Genomic DNA, 23,782 nt, shown 5'->3' with positions numbered 1-23,782 from the left:
AAGATGCAATAGGCAGATACCTAGATAAGAATTCTCTGTAGTAACTCCTCATCTTGTGTCCCATCTCCACATACCTTCATAGGCAGTGCCATCATACCATCCCCTCCATAAACTTATCAACCTCAGTCTTGAAACCAGTTAAGCCTCCCCACTGCTCCCCTTGGAAAGCTGTTCCAGAATGCTACTCTTCTGAAGGCTAGAAACCTTCATCTAATTTCAAGCCTAAAGTTCTTGATGACCTCACCTGATGTATCCCAGGTCTGCATTAGCATTTTTGACAGCTGCATCACATTGACAGCTCATAGACATCTTGTGAGCACACAAATACACCCAGGTCTTTCTCCTTCTCTATCATTTCCAAAAAATAATTACCCAGTTTATGGCAAAAATTCTTCTTGTTAGTCCCTTACTACATAACCTTGGACTCTGCTCTGTTAAATTTCTTCCTATTTCTATTACATCCTAACTGATTGGTGTTTTAGAAATATAATTGATCAGAGAGAAGGAAAGCCGTCAGTGTGTCTCTTGCTTGACGGACTGATATTAAACTCCTGATCCACACAGTTATGGTTTCTAAAGGATACAGCTACTGTGCCTATTGATTTTAGAGAAACTGGGCTATCATGAAACTTTAATGTACCACGCACTCTGAAAACTCTGTGATGCCGCCTACGCAAGAAGGGTTTGCACATATTCTAGGCTGCCCCAGGAAAAAACAACAGAAATAGCTTTCATGCTTTGGTTTCTTTCCCATTAAACTCTACCCAGCAAAGAAAATCTTCAGAACAGAATTCTCTCATTGGAAACGGAATATTATTGCCATCGAAAAGGGAGATGAGCTTATATTTTGAAAATAACCAAGCACTGGAATCGGTGTCTAGAATATGTGGAAGGAGACGGGAAGGATTAGGATGGCAGCTGCAGGCTTTCCAAATGACTAATTAAGAAAAAGCTGTCGCATTTAATAACTGGGATATTGTTTGGCTGACATCCACATTGAAAAGCTTAATAAAATGGGCATCATTCTAAGAATATGACATCCTTTGAAACCATATATGCATTTTAATTATTGTGATCTGAAATAGTTTCCTTTGCTTGATAATCTTAAAGGCACATTCAGGGGTTCCATTTGTGCATGATCCCAAGACATCAGACACATTTGCAATGGAGACCAAAACAAAGTGTATCATACAGGTGAATGCTCAGTGTATGCAGAGCTACAAAAGTCACTAGTACATTAAATAGATTATCCAAACAACAATTGATTAAGAAAAAAACTTAATGCCACACCATGATACCATTTAACAGTTTTAGACATGGTTTATTGAGCTTCAAAGCAAAGTTAGAACTATAAGTTGAGCCCTGTTCTTGCTTTCACAGAGACTACTGACATGATTAAAATTAAGCATGGGCTTAAGTGCTATACTAGACTGAGGCCTCATTAAATAGTAGCCTAGCAGTAGAGAGCCCAACAGGAGACATGAAAATCTCTATGAATAACCAAAAATATTTATCTCTACCTAAAATGTTATGATTTGAAAGCCTAGTATCAAGGTGCAAAACAAATGCTGGATTCCATTGGCAAGGCGGGAATTTTCCCTACCCCATTGTTGTCATGTGCTAGTCCTGTGCAGCAACAAGATCTTGAAATTTAAACTCATTACTTGCAAAGTTTGCCCAATTCTAGAATTTGGGCCAAAGTAATTTTGAGTACAAACTTCTCATGTGAGGGAAATGAAGAAACATTTATCTGGCAAGTTGCCTTTTTCTTTTTAGGTAGTTGTTTGTTAAAGCCTCAAGGTATGAAATTTTAGATATGGTCCTAGAGTCAATGAATTATTTGCCAACACACCCCAGGGTATTATATTTTATTTATCACATGGTTCCTGTGGGGGGGGGGGGGTGAGCTGGAGTCTATTTTGTAATTAAAGAAGATATCTGGCTTTGTTTTCCAAATGTATAGCACATAATTTGTGGGTAAAGACTGGATTTTCTGGAATTTATTAATTGAAATTAATTTAAAATTGACCCTTTAAGAAAACTATTTTCCCCTTCTCTCATTTTTCATCAGTTCCTTTTGGCTAGTAAATGTCTGGCCTGTTATAATTTGTGTTTTCCATATAGTTAGCTAAAATTTACCACCAGCTGGTGATGAGTGTGCATTTAGCAAAATCAGTTTTCAATTAGACATAGTTATTATTTTTCTCCTCTCTTTTCCAGTCTATTAAAAATCTTCCCTCAGTCAAAATGACTACTATAACTTATAACTTTGTATATGTGTCATTTGTACACCTTTGCATTTTTCAGATCCACCAGGTACATGCAGGGCTAACAACTAACATGTCTTCAGTGATTTCCTTAAAGTACTGGTACAATTGGCATGTTATTAAGTATATTGAGAAGATTTGGGCACTACAACACTTCAACAACCCTATCAAGAGGGGACAATTGTGCATTACGCATGTACTGTATCAAAATCTCCCCCACAGTAAATTGCCAAATTTGAATTAGATTCATATGTACTCTAGAAAAACATAGCAGTATACACATGCAATCTGAGTACATGTCAACACTGAGTATTTGCAAATGTTGCTCTGTGTGAGTGAGTGAGTGAGTGAGCACAGACAAATGCACACAAAATGTGGAAATGTTTGGATCAATTAATGAAATTAAAGACATAGAATCATAGTATCACATCATCTAGTCCAGTCTCCTGCACTGTGACAGGACTAAGTATTATCTAGACCAGGGGTTGTCAATAATTTTTGGTGGGAGGCCACTCCAAGAATTTGGAAAGTAGCCAAGAGCCGCACTTTTCAGTAGAGGAGGTGCAGGGTCTAGGATGCAGGTTGGGTGCGGAAGGGCACACAAGGTAAGGGACTGGAGTGCAGGAGACAGTGCGAGGTCTGAGATGGAGTTTGGGTGTCGGAGGGGTTTGTGACCTGGGTCAGGGGGATTAGGTGTAGGGCCAGGGAGGATGGACACAGGAGAGGATTCTGGCCTGGTGGAGAGGTGTAGGAGGGGGTGGAGAGGTGTAGGTGGGGGTACAGAGTCTGGAAGGGAGCTGTGACCTGGAGGAGGGGTGCAGAGTGTTTGAATGGTGACCTGGGTGAGGGAGTTGGGTTGCAGGAGGGACACAGGTGCCCGAGGCAGGCTCTGGCTTGGAGGCACTTACCGAAGCATCTCCTGGCCAGCAGCCCTGCAGCACCCACAAGGCAGGCTGGGCTTCCTGCCTTCTGCAACCCCAGACTGCTTGAAAATGCAGGCTGCTCCCCTCCATGTGGCTCTCAGCTCTAGAAGGTGAGAGAGGCTTGCACTGCCCCCATCTCCTGAGCCAATCTCTCAGTTCTTGTTGGCTGGTTGCTTCCGGCCAATAGGAGCTGAGAGATTGGCTGGGGTCAGTTCCTATTGGCCGATTGTTTCCAGCCAATGGGAGCTGAGGATTGGGCTGGGGATGGGGAGATCACACAAAGCCTCCTGCTCTCTCCAGAGCAGAGAGCCACACGGCTGCTGTATGCCTGAGGGACCCAGCAGGATGGTCAGTGGGCGGAACTGTTGGCTTGGCAGGCCACAGCCAGCCTATGAGACATATCTTGCCTCATCCCAGGAGGTTTACCTGGGTGGTTGACAAATACCTTTGATGTCGGCAGGGGAGCGTCCAGACTATCATGCTGAGCCGACAAACAGCTGATCAGCTGTTTGTTGGCTCAGCACGGCAGCCATGTAAATTTAAATGAAGCGGCGATTATTTAAATCACCGCTTCATTTTACTGTGTCGGGTAGCCTAATCTACATGCCTCTGGAGACAGAGGCATGTAGTCTAGACGTACCCCAAGACGATCTCCTGGGATAGGGTAGCTTACCTAAATGCACTTGCGTGCATAGAATTTGCAAGGTTCATTGATTGAACCATAGCAGTGCTTTGACTGGATGCAGAGGGAGAGCATGGCTATCACAGTCAATGTTCTGTGCAATCAGCATGCACCTCACTTGATGCACCCTTTACATACATACCACTATAGTAATACTGGTAGGGGAAAACTTACATGGATGGAAATTTGCAGAATCTGGCAACCCTTGCATGTGGGCAAAGGTGAACAAAATGTCTTGGAAGCTGCAAATAGAACTTCAATGGGCTACTTGCAGCACACGGGCCATAGGTTACCCACCACTAATACAGACCATCCCTGAGAGGTATGTGTCTCTTAAAAACCTCCAAGAACAGGATTTCACAACCTACCTAGGTAATTTGTTCTAATGCATAACTATTCTGATGGTTTGGAAGATTTTTTTTATGTCTAATCTAAGTCTTGCTTCATTTGAAGCCCACTGTATCCTGTCATGTCTTCAGTGGATAAGGAGAACAATTTATCACCCTTCTCTTTATAACTACCTTTTACATACTTGAAGACTATTGTCATATTCCCCCTCAGTCTTCTCATCTCCAGACTAAACAAATCCAAGATGTCTAGAAAATCTACGAAGATTGATACCTTAAGAATTGTTTTTCTCTTCTCTGGACTTTCTCTTATTTGTCCACATATTCCCCACAGTGTGGAGCTCAAAACTGGACACAGGACTCTGCTGAGGATTTATTAGTGCTAAATACAGTATAAGAATTACTTCTCATGTCTTGCTTACAGCACGTCTGGTAATACATCCTAGAACGATGTTTGTTTTTTCTGCAACAGTGTTACATTATTGACTCCTCGGCTGCTTCTAGGCTGGCAAGTTTTTCCGCAAAAGCACTTGCTTTTGCGGAAAAACTTGCCAGCTGTCTACGCTGGCTGCTTGAATTTCCGCAAGAACACCGACGATCTCATGTAAGATTGTCAGTGTTCTTGCGGAAATGCTATACTGCTCCCGTTCGGGCAAAAGCCCTCTTGCGCAAATGCTTTTGTGCAAGAGGGCCAGTGTAGACAATACGGTATTGTTTTGCGCAAAAAAGCCCTGATCACGAAAATGGCAATCGGGGCTTTCTTGCACCAAACTGCATCTAAATTGGCACGGACGCTTTTCCGCAAAAAGTGCTTTTGCAGAAAAGCGTCCGTGCCAATCTAGACGCTTTTTTCCGCAAATGCTTTTAACGGAAAAACTTTTCCATTAAAAGCATTTGTGGAAAATCATGCCAGTCTAGACGTAGCCCTTTAGTTTGTGATCCACTATAATTCCAGATCCTTTTCTACATTACTCCTTCCTAAGCAGTCATTTTCATTTTCTATTTGTGCAATTGATTATTGCTTCTTAGGTGTAGATTTGTCCTATTGAATTAAATCCTATTTATTTCCTTTTCCCCAGTTTAAGATTATTGGGAATTATAATCCTGTCCCCTAAAGTACTTAACAACCCCTCCCATCTTAGTATCATCTGCAAACTTTATAAATGTACTCTCCATGACATTTCCAAATCATTTATGTTGACTAGAATGCTGAAATAGTCCACTCAGAAAAAAACCTACTTTTTGTACTCATTTTCACTAACAGTTCTTAAGGGGAAAATAAAATTGTACAGCACCTAGCTATTTTAAAGCATCTTAATTCTAATACTGTGATTTTACCATATATACCTGTATACCCAAATTGTATGACCATGTATTGCATTTTCAGACATAACAAATGTTGGCACCAGATAAGTATTTTTAATCTTTAAAAGACTTTTCTAACATTGCTTGATCACAATTTTGTTCTGCCTCTGTCAGATCTTTTCTGGAAAGCAAGTGATAACTGTTGGTCTTGAGTGGCCTCCTAAAACAGGTCTCACTATACATAAATGATTTCTAAGCTGTTATGCCACTTCCAATAGCACATTTTAAGACTGCCTCAGGGACAGAACTCTGATGGTGATAGTGTAGGGCAGCCTGCAATATGACAGTAGTAGTTCCATCCAGCATGATGGCTGAAAAGAATGTGAAAGCTGAAAAGAAACAGCAACCCATGGTAGAGGGAAGAGATCAAATGAAAAAGTAAAGACTAGATCATAGAATGAGTAAAAGAAGAGAGTCACAACAAGACTACCTGCTTTTCAGGCACAGATCAACACATCCAAACTATGAGTGACACCAAAGTTAAACTCCAGAGTCAACTGGGCTTTATTCAGGTAATCTTTCGGAAAAAAAATAGCAATTAATTGTGGTGTCAGTGTGGAATCAAAGTGGAGAAATCACATCCACCATTGCATTACAAAGTCCACACTCGGTATTCTTGTTGCTAGTCCTGTTTAGTCCAAGTCATATAGATGTGATGAAAATTAAAGGTAGAATTCTGTGAAAAAATACAATTAAACACTGACATCTAAGATGGCTAAATGCCTCATTGTCCTAGCTACAGGAGATTTGTACAGATGTAACAGCAGATGAACAGCTGTAACAACTACATGATTTCCTATGTTAGACAAGTATATAGGCCTGCATCATTTTATATGACTTCCCTTGGTAAAAGCTGCCATATTTTTAAAAAGACAAATCTGAAAAATATATGTTCCACATCTTCCTTGTGAGTAAAAAAATAAAATGAAGATAGTATGAAAATTTAGATTAAAAGGGTACATTGCACAAAATAAAAGTTTTACTGAAAATATATTTGTTCTTGCAATTATAAGTCATGCATTATGCAAGTGTCTGGGCAATGTCTGTTTTGTAAGGCATAGATTGGGAACCTATTTTGGGAAACTTTTCTCACATGAGAGATGAACATTAAGAACATCATTGAAAGTAGGCACCTTTCTCTCTCACATTCCAACCAGAAGTTAACTTGTCAAAAAGGCATGAATTGGACCTGACATTCTGTGTAAAAGCCAATGCTGATTGCAAGAATGTGGCTCCCTTCCAACATGCTAACGCTCATTCTCACAAAAAGATGGTTCATTTTATTTGATTCTTTGTGCTAACACAAAAGGGTGTCTTTTTTATATAACAGGCAGAAATGAATAAGACAGATGCTTTAAAAACCATTATGTTCACCTTCATTTTAACACCTACACACTTACACAACAACAAAAATACTATCTATTCCACAGAGCAGTAAAATCTCTACATGATGTACATCAGAGAGCAACAAAATGAAATGTGCAAGTCACTCATGTACCTTTTTGTTAGGCATCTTTTCCAAGCAGCATAACTCAGCACTGCTACATGCCACAAGAGATGGAATAGTAGAAGGCAGTTTATGGCTGTAAATCTTCAAAAGTCAGAATGCCTCAACCTACCACTCTGCTGTTCATCATTTTCAGGCCAGGAGTCAAGGAGACAGCCTCACTTACAGAAACTGGCAGCTTAATTTTGGCAGAGGCGACATTTATGAAAAATTAACAAGAAGAGGAATACCAACAATAGAAACTGGGATGGAGTGATGGGGTCTGGAAACCTCATGCAAGACCACAAGAGGCTAAGGAGCTGGTCTTGGCTCAGCCACCCTACCCATTGCAAATTCAAGGCTTGCACAGGACTGGAAGAGGAATATTTAAAAGGAGCAAAACTTATCTGCAGGCAGACCAGGGAAGAGAACAGATCTTCAACCACCAGCTCCTGAGGAAAGGACTGACTGAACACAAGAGCTTCCCAACCAGCTGCATCCTGAATGCCCCTCACTGACGGAAGGCAGGGACACCCCAAGAGGGAGATGTTCCGTCTCACTTCTCCTACATCAGTTTATTTGAGTTAATTTCTCTTGTGTTTCCTTCATGAACAATCCCGGATGGGGGAAGAGAATTTGTTGTGACCTGACTGGAGAACCAAGACACAGGTTCTCCTGTGAAGCATACAAAAACAATCAGCAGGTCAGTTGGCATTCACTGAAAATCAGTGAAAAGGATATCCAGTGTCTGGGAAAAGAGGTGTCAGGCAATGTGAGCGGGGACTGCAGTGATTAGAAACCATTAATCAACTCCCATGAAGACCTGCTCAGGAGTCTGTGGTCAGACAAAGACAGGTCAGAATGTTCTGGGAACAGTGAGGGGCCTTTGCCTAAAGCATGTTGAAGTTCAGAATTAACCAAAAGGTATCTGGCAGGGTCAAACAATGAAACAGCTATAGGATTTCCTTTGTGACTTTTTGAGACAAAATTGAGAGACTCCTATGCACATTATTGTAAACAAATGGAGAATTCTATAGCTTTCAGTAGTTCTCACAACATCAGTACACTCTGGGCTCGTCTACATTGGCCCCTTTTCCGGAAGGGGCATGTTAATTTCACAGGTCGTAATAGGGAAATCCGCGGGGGATTTAAATATCCCCCGCGGCATTTAAATAAAAATGTCCGCCGCTTTTTTCCGGCTTTTAGAAAAGCCGGAAAAGAGCGTCAACACTGGCCCCGATCCTCCGGAAAAAAAGCCCTTTTCCGGAGGGTCTTATTCCTTCAAAGTAGGAGGAAAATATTTAAATCCCCCACGGATTTCCCTATTACGACCTGTGAAATTAACATGCCCCTTTTGGAAAAGGGGCCAGTGTAGACGTAGCCTCTGTGTAGGCAATAGACTAAGGATAAGACAAAGCCCAGAAAAGTCAACAGGAAGAGTGGGCTTTGGATAAAAGCTTAAATCCAGACAGGGCCTAGTAAAATTAAGGTTCTTGCAATTCATCTCCCCCAATCATAAACAGTATCAGCTATGCAACTTATAAGTGAAGGCCTCCCTCACACAAATGTATTTAGGTTGAAAAAATCAGGAGCATTAAAATGTGTGAAGTAGTTTTCATGCAATTAGTTTGTTCAACCTCTTATTTAAAGTTTCATGAAGGAAGGTTGGTTCCTGGAGTTTGCCCTGCCCTGTAATTTACTAAACCATATGGGAATGCTTTACAAGTAAAATGATGGAAGAAGAAATATTAGCTATTAAGAACTTAAATACAAGTGAGAATTGAATATCATTTGAATAGTTACTTTGCAGTCAATACCTATACGCTCATTTGTATTGGAAATGATGGATATTTCACCCCTAGATACTGTGGAAGAAAACGCTAAATTCTTCAAATGATTAAAGAGAGTAAATCACTTTTTACACAAAGGCCATATTGAAATAGGCTATGAATACTGAATGAACCTTGAGAATTTTATTTTGGCACAAAGCCTTAGCCTCCCTTAAAATGTGTCATAGTCAAGCTTTTTTTTGTTTAGTTTGCTAGACGCTTTCCCAGTACAGTTGGTATTCATGAATCCTAAGCTAACATATGCTACCCTAAATTATTCATTTAAAATGTGCTTCCAAACATTTTGGAAAAAGAAAATGTTAGATAGAAGCAACATTTAAAGTATTGACCTTTTACCCCAAGTATCCTTCAAAGTTCACTTGAAACAGAACAATTAATTTCTAACTGAAATGTCAAAACATTTCCTCCCACGCCCACACATACACACACATTGTTTTACCTAGGATCAACCTAGTTTTACACTTTTCTATTTAAATTAATTCACATGAAAGTTGTTAGGCCTGAACAACACTTAACATCCAGTATGGCAGTATCAGATTTACACTATTTACTACCATTGGTGGATGGATGGGAGCAAGAGTTATAGCCCCCCAGAATTCTAGACTAGGAGTCTGAGGTGTAAAACTGAGAAAGGCAAAGGTTATACAGAACTGACACCCCTTTCAAGATGAATGGAAGGAGGCTGTTCACATCTCTGTCTAGCATAAATCCTCCTCTTTTCTCTCTGGCAGCTCTGGAGGTCTCTCATGTAATTTAGTGGCTCTGACATGTGCGAGATGAGGCAGGACTCTACACAGCTCTGTCCCAGGGTGTGTCTAGACTACAGGGTTTTTTTGAAAAAACTTCACCTGCATCTAGACTGCTGCCGTATTCTTTCGAAATTAAATCGAAAGAATGCGGCAGTTTTTTTGACCGTGGAAAACCTCATTTTACGAGGAATAACGCCTTTTTCTAAAGTGTTCTTTAGAAAAAAGGCATTATTGAACACAAACAGTGCTTTTTTGAAAGAGAGTATCCAGACTGACTGGGTGCTCTCTTTCAAAAAAGCGGCTCTCTTTTTCAAAAATACTGGTTGCTGTCTAGACAATCTCTGTCGAAAGAAGCTTTTTCGAAAGATTCTTTCGAAAAAGCATCTTTCAAAAGAAGATTGTAGCCTAGCCGTAGCCCCAGTGAGATGGCCGGAGAGAAAAATCCCTTTACACCCATCCCAAAGGAACTCCTTAATACACAGCTCAGCTGCTAAGGAGACACATCCCGGTTTACATTTGGAATATTCTCTTTGCATAAGGATTTGACTACTTTTCACAATGCTTAAACTGTGTAGAACTTAACAGGTCATGACAAATTTCCCATTTGTCACTGGGTTGATGGATTTGTGTAGTTCTAGAGCTATATATAGATTTTAAGTGATTCTTCATTAGGTGCAACACTATCAGCAGTGGAGCAAGCTTCTGTACATATCTCTCTCTGATATTTGCCTCAACTCTGATGAGGAAGAACCACTTCCACTATGAAACGGTGAACATGGAGATCTATTTCTTGAAACATGTTAAACAAGAACCCACAAGTGGGTGATGGGAAGCTGCATAGGTTTTGTAGGGTCCAGTGGTGGAAGAATCAGATTCAGTGTTTCTAAGCAGAGCCCACACTGGTACAGTACATAATATATTCTAAATGTTAGTTTTAAGATTCCAACCATAACTTCTAATCAAGTTCATGAAACAAAGAGCTTTCTTCATCACTAGGCAGTTTTCTAGGCCAGCACTACATTTGGCTACTCCACCACTAGTCTGTTGTAATCACTAGTTGAATCATAGAAACTACTGTAAAAGCTGGCAATCTTGATGTCTGTTTAAATAACAGCAGGCTAAAAATCAAGAGAAATTACATGGTGAAAAAACTTGCTGAATGGAATTTGAGGTGTCACTCATTTTTGTATAAAGACAAATCTTCCATGCTAATTTGCATAATACACTCTATGGACGTCATTTGTTTTTTGTTCTGCTGGTGCCCTTTTGAATTATAGTCTTTAATTTTGCTTGTGAATTTCTTCAAAACTTCCTGAGAATTATGTAAATGAGTTAGTAAATATGACAAGTGATTTCCAAAAAAAGGACCCCACAACAAGGGCCTTTTGTAATCACAGTAGTTCAACACCTATCTCAATGTAATGCCTTGGCAGCAAAATAAAAAGGAGGCTTGTAAATTCTAGTTTACTGAATAAAGCAGAAGTCAGATTACATGACATGAAAACAAGGATGCATTCCACTTCAGTGCTCAGACCATGGGGTTTAAATGTTATAACAATATAAGTTCCCATTGATCATGAGAGGAATAATCAAAGGGCCCATCTTAGGGCGTGCACCCAACACAAGTGTCAAGGACAAAATATGACAGAATTACTGAAAGTCAAGAGCAATGTTATTTACGTAACCAGAAGCTTGAACTGCAGTCAATCTAAAATACAAATGAGAATTAAATCTCCAAGAGGAGCCTGGGTGTCATCATAGAGGAATTAACTAATTATAATCTTATAATTTTAGAGACAGTTAAGAGGTACCTTGACCACTGCCTTTCTACAAACATGTCCATGGGAAACTGAAATTAATAATAGAAGTCCCTTCAGTCCAGCAGTTCACCCCAATCACATTACAGACCCATGCATTCTCTTTGCCTTGGGGGGGATCTCATGGTCCAAACATCTCTAAAGGGGTCTCCAACCATCTCCAAATGGGTCTTCTTTGGCTGTGAGCTGTGTTATTTAGCTAGCACAGCCTGAGACCTCATGAGTTTGTATGAGACATTTTGTTTTAGCTACCGTTGCCTACGCAAAGATTTTCAGATGCTGCTGGTTTTCGTCCACATACAGGTTTTTTTCCCTATTGCTATTACAAAAGTGACATGCATTTAAAACAAGGACACGTGAAGTGCAAACTAATTGCACACGATATTGACTGTGAGAGCTGTGCGCTCCCTCTGCAGCCAATGCGCTGCTATGGTTCAACTGGCACACCACACAAATTCTTGGTACTCAAGGGCAGTTCACAAAACTACCCTATCCTGGGAGACAGTCTTGGTTATGACAATTTTGCGGCCCACTGAGATGGAGGAGGGCCACTCGTGCAGCCTACTCACTAGCCTTCTTTGTCCCTCACTGGTGTAAATAGTAGCATAGGAATGGGAGCTGAACTGTGTAGAGTACAAACATACCTGGAAATAGTAGGTACTCAGCACAGCTCAGCCATGACTCTACTGCCACTCTCTCTGCTAGCTCAATGAGAGTTAGAGCATGTAGGTCCAAGTGTTTCTACCTCGCAGTCTAGACACAGCCTCAGATGCAGGCAAACTTATACATAGGAGTGATCACACGTATCAAGTCAATCATTTGAATAAGTGTTGACAGGTTTGGGGCCTTAGATTATAAGGTCTTGCAGGGAGGGACTCTGTCTCTCCTTAGATTTAGACAGCACTTAGTATGCTGTGGATGCTACTATAGGACAAATAATACATAACAACAATAATGGGTCCAATTAATATTTTACAATTTTATAGACACATACCAAAAGGAAATTTACAAACAATTATATTTCATTAAGGGAAGCTCCCCGGTCCAATTATGTATTTTTGTATGACAGATGACAAGTAATTAAGTGTCTAAAAACTCATCTCAGCTATCATTTTTCAATCTATTCATTCTTCTCAGAGCTAAAATTACCAAGTTTTGGTAAAGTTCTGTCCACTGTGTGAGTACTAGGTTTTTCAGAAGAATTATCACCAGCTCTTCACAATGCTAAAGTAGAAGACAGACAATACAATCTACAGGGCTTTCTACAAGAAATTAAACCAATTTAATTTGGAGCATCATCACAAAATGCATGTCATAGTCCTCCAATCAAGTTCACTTTCTTAAAAAGCTCAGTTTTAATACAGACATGGTGAAAATATAGGGTTAATGTAATATTAGTTCTATCTAACTGGTTAACCCAAGACAAAAAACTGTCAGACTAATCTGTATTTGCATGTAGGATTATGGGTTCAGCTGACTATGGATTAATGTATTTCATGTTTAGATTGTTCAAATTTCAGTTATTTCTTCGATTTTAATCAGAGGCTGTGAAAGGTGATGTGGCACAGGGCCTGAGTTGGAAAGAGACCCCACAGCTCGCTACTCATGCACCACACATAGAACCATACGTGAACAATGACACACAATGTCACGTGACTGTAAAGAAGCCTGTGATATCTAACAGCTTCTTTGTTCCTCCAGAAAAGATTTTCCCATCACTTTCATGGCCCACATTTAGACCCACTTCCTGCTGGTGCTCGGTCCTCTCTCACCCTGCCCCCAAATATTTGAGCAGGAAATAGCTTCTCTGCCATTGCATTATTTGCTGCTTCCATCATTGGGGGCTGCTTCTGAATACAGCTACTGCAGCCTGGATCATGTTGTTGCCTCCCTGGATCTGCTCCAGGGATTTCTGGCTGCTGCCCCTTGACATTCCAAGACTGCCCACTGTCTCCCACTGAAGGCTGCTCCAGCACCTTTTCCCAGGATGTCATGTGACTGGATACTGCACCTGCCTTTTCCCAAACCTAGTTCCACATTCCTGTTCTCTTCATTGGGAGTGAGAACTGAATAATTACAGGCTGGTTCTACCAGTTAAATGGTCTACCGGGCTCTCCTGTAGTATGCTTAAACTGTCCTTATTTAATGTTATAGTAGATGATAACTAATTTAAACTGTAGCCTCTGAACAAAGCCTTGCTGGAACAGAAAGATTCAGAGGGCTTGCACACCCTAAAAGGATGAAATAATTCTAGTCCCCTATGGGACCTGATTATGCAGAGCATATAAGCACATGAATAATTCTAAATAAAGATGCCTGGAAGATGACACTTCTGCTTTACAACAATTTTTAAGGTTTCAAGCTTTTAACATACTGCATTGTATCAGTTTTAACATACAGTAATTCTTCATTTAACACTATAGATCTGTTTCAGAAAATGGTCATGTTAAGTGAAAACGTGTTATATGGGGTCAATTTTCCCATTGAAAATAATGGAAAAGGTGGGGGTTGCGTTTCAAACAGTGGTGTCTGTTGGGACCGGGACATAAGGTTGGGGGAGAAAGGGGACTGGGCAGTAGCAGGGAAGGGAGGTGTTTGGCTCTGGGGAAGGGAAGAGGAGGAGAATGGAGGGGGATTGGGTTGGGAGTATGCCCCTGTGGCACACTGCATCCGGCGAGGGGGAAACCCAGCTGCTGGCCTGCAAGCGGGGGCAGAAGAGAGGGGCCACGGCGTCTGGCGAGGGGGAGTCAACGGGAAATGGTGCAGCGAGCGGCGAACCCTCCGCCGCTTTGCAGAGAGCCGGGGGAAGCCCCATACAGCTACTGGCAACTGGCCGGCTGGGGAAATCGTGTTATTCCGGGGACGGTCGTGTAATTCAAAAAACATTCCCTAAAAAAAAATCATACTATCGCGAAAAACGTGTGAAGTGGGCACGTATTAAATGAGGAATTACTGTACTTCACGCCCATTGCAGGCACAAAATACCCCAAACACAATGAAACACATTCTCCTGGAGGGAAAAGTTGGGAAGCAAGTCCAGCAGAGAAACTGTGGGGCCCCATGGAAATAATATAGAGGAGAAAATTGTGTACAGGCATAAAAAGAAAATTGTGTGTGAAAATCTGTTAATGCTACATGTAAGTTGGGATTTTTACCATGCAAGAGTCAGAAAAAAAATACACTTTTCAATAATGTCTTATTACCAGATCATACATCAAGTAGCACAAAATGCTTCATATGTGCAACTAGTATATGTGCAACTAATGTTACATATAAAGGAGAAGTTCAAACATACATTACATATTTATTTACATGATACTAACACATATGAGCCACAGTAAAAAATGTTTGTGCTAGGCACTGTACACTCATTTAGGGAAATGAATATCTTCCCTGGAATGCTTAATCAGTAGAATGTAACAGAAGTTACATTATAAATCAAATATAGAAGAAGCAGAGTGAAGACTGTTGTGAGAATCTTCACTCTCAATTTTCTATTTGTTTAAAGTCCCAGCTTTAACACTACATTAACATATGTATTTGCATATAAATAGAACTAGGTAAATTAATGAAGGGATATAAGAAAATTGAACAGGAAGGCAGCCGGAATTTAAGAAGGCTGTTAAATATGCTGATTTTATTGTTTAAATTAAAACATTAGCCCTTGCAAATTATCTTAGTGAATCCAAATTCATAATGGAAAAATTATATCAAGGCTAAGGTTTGATAAAGAATTCTATAATCTTTCTGATTCACGCAATCAAATATAATTAAAAGTTATCAGATTGCGAACACTCCAATCTTTACATAACACATTTTTCTGCAGGAAATTTACACACTGATCTATGATCCATTTTCCATTTTATGAAGAAAAACATTGCACAACTTTAACAAAAACATTAGAGTATAAGATATGCTGTATTTTGTGAAAATTATTTCCAAACACTGGAGAACTGAAAATCCATGGAGAATCACAGTAGCAAATGTTCTGTAACAATAATATGTAACTGATAGCGCAGTTCAGGAGTATTCAACAAGTCCTAGGAGTGTGAGCTTGTGGTTTCCATTAACACTAACTATAGTGGTATAGGAGCACAATAAGAGTTAAGGTTGTGTCATGACTTCTGTATCCAGGTCGACATTTCTAAGTTCTCTAAAATAAATAAGGTCACTCAGATTCCTTAGCAATTTGGTGTGCCTCGGAAGGGTCAGATAGGGGTTGGAGAGATGTAAACCCATAAAATAGTCTGTCTTAGCTTTAACGGAGGGAGTGCAAGGTACCACTAAATCTTCAGAGGACTCAAACTGAGATGAGTAATTACATAAATGTACATTTTACTGTGCCAATAAAAGAAAACAGGTAGATGGTCTCCATTTCTGGCATCTTACATGCTTTAAAGCTTGACGCATGTAAGTGGTCCAAAATCCAGCTTACTTTGAAATGTGGTGTGCCAAATGGGAAGATGGTTAGTGTTAGTGAACCAAATCTGGGATCATTTGGTATCCAAATTACATGTCCCCTCCACAAAAGGGTTTTTTCTTTCCCCCTTGTGCTGCCTCACTCTGTTAAACAGAGAGGTATGAATGAGTGAATGAATCACAGACCTCATTAAGGTTGTTGGCTGTGAATTCATCCTTCAATTAACATAACTAAACTATAGTGTACGCTATACAGTTATACTGATGTAACCTACTTTCTGTTGACCCACCTGTAGAAGACTCTTCACTTAAATTTGGCTCCTGTCGATATAAGAGACTCTCCACACCAATTTAGTAACATCACCTCCTCGAGTGGCAGGTCAATACAGGGCAGGTCGACACTGCATTGCTTTAGTCAACTGCTAGTAGCTTCCAGGAGCTCTCGCAATGCCCCACACCAAGATTCCCCCTAAGCTATGTGGTAGCACAGCCCCGCAGCTACTTAATGAGCCCTGCCCAGCCAGGGGCTCAGGACTCCCTGCACAGAGCTATTTGTCTGAGGGAGGGGCACCTCTCCCTCAGTGGCAGCAGCAGCTTCCTGCTGAGGACAGAGCAGTGGGTCTCTCCCAGAAGGTTGGGAAGGGACATGTCCCTACGGGCTGGGAGAGACTCACTGCTCTGTCCTCAGCAGGGAGCTGCTGATAGAGCTGAGAGAGAAGTGCTCTTCCCCCAGCCCTGCAGTTCTGGGTGTGAGTCCTGGGTCCCTGGCTGGGCAGAGCTCATTAAGCAGCTGCAGAGCCGTGCTGCTGTGCAGCTTAGAGGGAACCTTACCCCACACTGACAATTCAGTCAATACAAATTCTCCTGTTGAGGACACACACCAGTGACACAAGGACCCAAGCATGCACACGCACAATGATTTAATAACTGTGATGACAGTATGCTGACATAAGTTTACACAACATAATTCTGTAGTCTAGACATGGCCTAAGGGCAAACTAATTACAAGCCCTTAAGATAAAAACTTTTGGCCTAAGGATAGGTCTGCACTAAAACTGCTACCGAGGCACTTCTGCATCACTGTAGCAGTACTGCAGGGAAGACTTTAACAATGAGAGGGGTTCCCCCATCACTGTACATAATATACCTCCTCAAGAGGCAGTAGCCAGGTCTGTGGAAGAATTCTATTTGGCAGAGAATGCAATCAAAATATTTTGCAGACAAAAATATTAGACAAGCTTCCCGCAAGGGCCAGTAAGGGGCAGCAGAGTAGGGGAAGAGAAGGGTTGGGGGCTGTAGCAAAGAGAGCAAATCATGAGACGAGATAAATAGGGGTGGAGAATACGGAAATGAAAAGATATTGGGAGCTAAGTTATGGAAACTAGTGGGGCTGGTGAGGTGGGACATTAGGAAGATGAATTTGGGAGTGAATATAGACTGACATCGAGTCCCCTCTAATGTGCTTATATCTGGGGTGAGAGGCTTAAGGGAGGGAAGGTGAGAGGGTCTAGGGGGATCTGAGCAAGCCATCCTCCTACTCCTGTGATCTAAGGTATAAAAAGGGGGGTTCCCCCTTCCTGATTTGAGCCTCTCTCACTGCCTTCTCTCTGTGTGTGCCCCAGGGTCAAGTGGGTCCCATTTCCACTTTCAGAGGTTGGACACCCCATCTTTACTTCTTGTGATAGCCAATTTGAGGAGCCTATTGGGATGGTTTGGGGCTCCCTCCCTGCTACAAGATCTGGGGAAGTCTTGCTCCTTTGGGTGGGGATCTTTATGTCTATCCCAGGCCCTAAACACTCGTGGGGGGTGTGGGGACACACACTGAGATGAATGGAGCAGTTCACTCATCTCAGAGCTATTGTTTCAGGTTATACTCATCACCAAGCGGTGATGTCATTCATCTGACACCATCACACAAAGATGAATGAATTCACTACTTTCAGCACCTCCTATGCCACAGGACACCTTTCCCTCCATCATCCCTCTATCCTGCTTAACTGAAGAGTCATGTTTCTAACTGCTCTAAAATCCACATTCTTTCAGATTTTCTTAAAATTTGATTTGCCTCCTGGAAAAACAGAGTAGGATTAGTGACCCAAATTTAGGGTCATCTGAGGCAGGAGTTCTGGAGAAATCAGCCCCCTAAAAAGCCATTTTCAGAAAGTTTCTAGAAATGTGGAGTTGACTAGTTGGTTTGTGTGCAAAACTAGAGAGAAAACAATTGCTGTGATGCAGCTCAAGGTAGTCTAAAGCACTCCATTTTTACACAAGGTTGTACATTTGAGCCACCCAAATTGCGTTTAAGAAAATGTTCACTTCTTTGTTTGCATAGCTGTGCAGTCTGGGAGGATTACAGTGTGCATAAGCCACTAAAAGAAATATTGAGATTTCTATGCAGCCACTTCATGCTCCCCTGGTTAGTTCAGCACCCTTGCTCCAGTGAACAATTTGCCGTTGATCTTTCTAGTCTGAACTGTTGTACAGCTGTGCAATAAACAATTCAGAGTTCACATTAATACAAGTTTTCTCCTTTATAGTGTGTTCTTATTTTTATGGGGAGTTTACTGTGAATGCAGCAGAACAGCAAGCAGATGACCTAACATTTATATGGAGTGGGAAGGAGGCAGAGGCAGAGGGCCTAGTGGGAGGTAGTGGCATGGGAGAGAGAGTGGGACTGTGACTGAGGATGGGTGATAAGCAGTGTTTCCTGTAAGCTGAGTAGCTTCTCAGAAGAGATTCAAATGCTATCCAGCTGATTAGCAGAGCATTCTCAGCTCTGAGGTTTTTTCTACTGGTGGTACACATTCGCACATGCCTCAGTGTACATACAAATTTATTCTGCATGCAAATGGAAAAACTTTGAGGGAACATTGGTTATAAGCTAGCCTTAGATTGGTTATTTCAGAATATGTGTATTTTACTAGTCCCAAGATGGGGGGAAAAGGGCTACTTCCTGATTTGGAGGTAGATTGATCTAGCACTTTCATAGGTATGTAGCATGAAGATTTGGACACAGCTATCTTGACCACAGATTGAAAAGATATACGTGCATTGCAGGGCTGGCAACGTGCAAATTCTGGGTGATTCCTGAATAACAAGGTTGAAGAAGTTTGAAGAACAGCAAGGAACACACCATGATATGGCAATTGTCGATTACCAGCTGACTTTAATTGGCATCATGTTTTGACAATGCCACAGCATCTAACCATTAACTTAAGAAGTCATAATCTACCAGATATTGTGGCAATTCACTGAAGTGGAAATAACCTGGGTCTTACTCTTGGTGTACATGTCTTTAGGGGCAATTATGCACACGCTCAGCCAAATCCGCGTGAACTATTCCTTCCCCTGAACACACATCTGTGATTTGGTCCAAATTTGCTCAACGGCAAAATTAAAGCTATTAATAAGTGCTGCAAGAACATTAATTGGAAAATTGGAGAATTCATAGCTGATCAGAAAACATGTACTGACTGGCATAGAAACATTATAAGCTCTGATATCTTTCTGTTTCTCAGAGCTAGGGTACACTTTACTATCAGGGGTCAGTGAATCTTTCCTTCAGACATAAAACTGCCAGAATGCTGAAACAGAAATCCTGCCTGTCAGGCCCTGCCATAAGCTGCACCCTCCAACCATTCTGAAACACGACCAGGAACACTGTTCCACTGTGACATAGTTGTCTCATGGAGGTGAAAGCCCTACTCACCTTTGACCCCTCTGATATAGTACTCCTTTTTCACCAAGAGAAGGAGGATCAGAGAATGGGAGACACCAGTACTGTATACCCATAACTACTGATTTGATCAGGACATGCATGGATTTTGAGAACTTAATCGGGGGAATTGCTGGTTTGATCAGTGTATAGGACTATGTGGAAATATACAGTACAGAAAAAAAAGGACCTTGTGAACAGATCCAAACTCAACTGTAACATTTTTGCTCTAAGTCTATCAGTGTGATAAAGCAGAGAAATCAGACTCACCAAGATCGAGGTGAATGCCTGGAACAAATGAATTGAGAAAGAACATCAGGATAACAAATCCCAGCACAGTCAGGCATTTGATGAGAAGTATTTTGTCTGTTATTCTGTGCTGTGGGTAGGAAAACATTCAGCAACCATGTTACAGAAGAAACTATTTTTGTACATACTTTCAATCCTGCATGTATTTCTAAAGCCTAAATCTCTTGCTGTAAAGAAAAGCTGATACAGGAAGGAACAATTAAAAATCTTAAATTGAGGTAAAGTTTCTCCTTGGGAAAAAGAAGAAAATAATGTAAAACCAATGCTATTTTAAAAAACAAACACATTTTGAAATTAGCTACAATTTTCCTATTTCTTTTGTATGTAATTGATAATAAAGGAAAGCAATTTTAAAATAGTTTCATCATCTTACTATATATTTTAGAAATGTGTGTGTCTGTCTATGAGTCTGCTTGTTCAAGAATTCCTCCTAAACAGTAAAGGATCACCAGTATCCTCTCATCACAAAGCAAGGTAAAGGTTTGGTTGTGCCAGGACAGTGGAATATGCCTGGAATTAAATTGTTTCTCATAAAATACAAAGGGAGGAGATCTGGCAGGAGGAGTTATACTGCAGACTGAACACAGAAGGGCCAGAGATGGGGACCTGGGCAGCTATAACCCCACTGGGCCAGCAGGGTGGAGAAAGGGACAGCTATCTACTATATATTTCAGAGAGTTTGTCTGTGTGTTTGTCCATCCCCCAACCGGAAGACATGTACTCCTCTCTGGGCTGTGCCTGCTGCAGCCTCAGCAGCCATGGACAGCCATGGACCCAAGCTGCTGCGGTAAGAGAAGGCTGGAGTTGTCCTCTCTCCCCGGGGCAGCCTGCATACTGAACGCATCATCCCAGCCTCACCTCAGAACAATCATTTAAATGAAGAAAAACAAAACTTATTTGAGGCAAGGATCCAAGCAATGCCAAGTTTAGCATAGGCAACTATAGATTTAAGTCTCTTGACACAAATGTGAAGAGCAGGAATCTGCAGTCATGACTGCTCCAAGTGTTCACATTTCTTCTTAACCTTCTTTCAATGGGAACACTAGCAGAGACTCAATGCAGTAGTGATTCCATGGAACAGAAAGAAATTAAGGCTTTCTGTTGAATTCTGCTAAAAAATCTTAGACCCTAATCTGCAGATTTGATTCTTTCCCTTTATTTAACATTCTAGTCTCCATTTTCTGCCTAATTCCTGTCTCCTTTCCTGACCCCTCTTTTTCTCCAAAATCCATATTTTCATCTCCAGTCCCAATCCTCTTTCCCACCCTCTCTAGTTTCCGCTGTATGGTCCTATGTTCTATCCTGGTTTAAAAATCTAAAAACTATTCAACTGTTAGAATCTATAACAATGGATAAGCAATTTATTAAAACACTAATTAATCATGTATTGATACTTTCATTAAAAATATTTGTAAATGAAAACGCAGTATAAAGTGTGACCAAAACCCATCATTAAACAAATGTAAGGTTGCAGGTACATATCTGGCAGTTCAAGAGGAATAGAGTGTATATATATATATATATATATATATCAAGTATATTGTAGGTAAAAATAAACACAGGAAATGTTAAAATAATCCTTAACATTAGAATGTACTACCTTATTTCTATCCCATTCAGAATCCAGCTTTTTTTCCCCTGCATGTAGAATATTTGATAAGTGCATAGAATTGGTTCCTGCTTTTTCTGCTTGGATTTACTTCAAAATATTATTTATGTACCAAATCAGAGAGCAAGTTCTTCTGAAATTTAGTATATCTGCCATTTATTTACCTTTTTTTGGAGTTCCTGAATATTTGTTTCCCAATTTTTATCTTCTTGTGAAATTTGCCTGAAAGAAAAGCACACATTTGCTGTAGATATGAAATTAGAGTTCTGCCACAATCATCTTAATATAGTATTGGAATAGGTCCTGTAGTTCTTCTAACATTCAGAGCATTCTCTTATTTGTAATAATGCATACTAATGGTGTGTCTAGACTACAGGGTATTTTCGAAAAAAAGTAGCCTTTTTTCAAAAATCCCCGCTTCATTTGCAAGAACGATGTGCCTAATCTGCATCCCTTTTCCAGAAAAGGGGTGCAGTGTAGACACAGCCTACCAGTGTAAACTTCATATGATATAAAGAAAAACCCTTTAGGTTACTGAAATAATTTTTAAAATCCAATTTACGTGTCCCTTTTCATGCCCTTTATTTAATTATCTACATTTCATTCAGCTTGGACAATTAAAATTAATCAAGTCAGTTTCACGTTCGTTTAGCATCAATTTATCTATCAGGTTCTCTCTCCTATAATACTTAGGTTTCAAATTCTACAGGGCAACTTTTAAAATGACTAGCAATGGTTCTCACTGGAATATTTCAAAAATTCGGGTTAGCATTTTTGCTGGATTCAGGTTTTAAAAAAGCTTTTCCCACCATAAGCACAACATTGAATTTGTGGGTCATATTTTGGCTGATAGTATTTTTTAATATTACTATTCAATAATTTTATACATTAGTAGGATGCCTTCCAAAGTCTCATACTCACTGAAGAACACATTAGTATTTTATTTTAAAATATTATTTAGCAGCATGTCACACTATATGTTCAGAAGGACACTACTGCAAGGGAAAAGGTCACAGACTTACTTTTTAAGCCTTCAGGTGAAAACTACCTGATAGTAGATGTTCTGATGTTCAGGAGCCCATTACCATATATTTGCAGCCCTGAAAAGCCAATTTGGCCTCCTTACATTGATCAAACACCTTTTGGCTATTTATGTAGTCTTTAGTCATCATTGGGAAGGGTTCTGTGTAGGAAGGGCTCTTCCTCTTCTCCAATTCCCACATGATGTTCAGAAGAAGGCAAGGAATCCAGCACTGGTCCCAGGGTAGAGAACACACTGATCTTCACTCTCTTATCTGTATGTAAAATCCTGGCCTCAGTTAAGTCACTGACTTCAGTGAAGCCTGGTTTCACTCCTAAACTTATGCACAGCTAGCACTGATGCTGCAAGCCCTTCGGCCCAGGCTAATAGCAAAGTTCCATAAATTGCCCCACATATACACCCCAATAAATTGTCCTTCATTCCATTGGACTATGGATTTCACAAACCCTACAAAATTAAAGTGATGTGCATTTGTGCATGCCATACTTATGGAATGTTTTGAGTTTGTTCTTCAGCAAGATCTCCAGAGCCAAAACTTTCTGCATTAAGAGGCATTTCACGGCAGTTTCTTCTCTACTGGCGGGGTTGATTCGTTGTGCTGTTAGTCTCCAAACATGGATCTCGTGTTTCAGCTCTAAGAAGAAATAGGATTGCTTAGCTTAAAGTGATACAGAATGCATCTTAGATCAGCCCCCCAAATAAAACAAAACATGCAAATATACATTGCACTTAAAAGTTAATAACCACTAAAATGGAAGAAGAGTAGAGCTAAATGATCATTTTAAAAACTTTCAGAGGGGTAGCATGTTAGTCTACAACTGAAAAAACTTAAAAAATAACAAATAGTCTTGTAGCACCTTAGAGGCTCAAAAATGTAGATGATATAATAAGCTTTCCACTATAAAAATGTTACTGAAAGTTTGCTTTGGTGGTGACAAAAAAAAAAGGTAAAGAAAAAAGAAAAAAAATTAAAATGTAAATTAAACAAACCCAAGATTCAGGTCAACAAATTGTTCCCTCCAATCAAAGTGAGTTATTCCCGTTGACTGACAAAAGAACAGGGCACACATACCAAAGTACAACTCTGGGTCTAAAATAATAAATAATTCATCCATCTGTTTTAACCTATGCAAAATAAACTGTATCCCATGGTACTGCTAATCAGAGCGGGTGTCACTTCATAGAAAAAATATGAAGTTAAA

The 23,782-nt window shown here is 40.4% G+C and overlaps 1 protein-coding gene across 1 annotated transcript in view; it reads right to left on the bottom strand.

The window, feature by feature from the left end:
* OCA2 (OCA2 melanosomal transmembrane protein) overlaps positions 1–23,782 on the bottom strand; it is a 367,587-nt gene that overhangs the window by 130,749 nt on the left and 213,056 nt on the right. The window contains exons 16-18 of the mRNA XM_006116097.5: positions 23,067–23,214; positions 21,703–21,760; positions 19,891–19,999 (exon numbers count right to left, since the gene is read on the bottom strand). Coding sequence (XP_006116159.1) covers positions 19,891–19,999; positions 21,703–21,760; positions 23,067–23,214 — 315 coding nt within the window. The remainder of the gene's footprint in view (positions 1–19,890; positions 20,000–21,702; positions 21,761–23,066; positions 23,215–23,782) is intronic.

This window comes from Pelodiscus sinensis, chromosome 1 (assembly GCF_052426305.1).
Source record: "Pelodiscus sinensis isolate ZL-2025 chromosome 1, ASM5242630v1, whole genome shotgun sequence".
Taxonomy (NCBI): domain Eukaryota; kingdom Metazoa; phylum Chordata; order Testudines; family Trionychidae; genus Pelodiscus; species Pelodiscus sinensis.
Note: the sequence above shows the minus strand (reverse complement) of the source record. Positions and strands in the feature narration are given on the sequence as shown.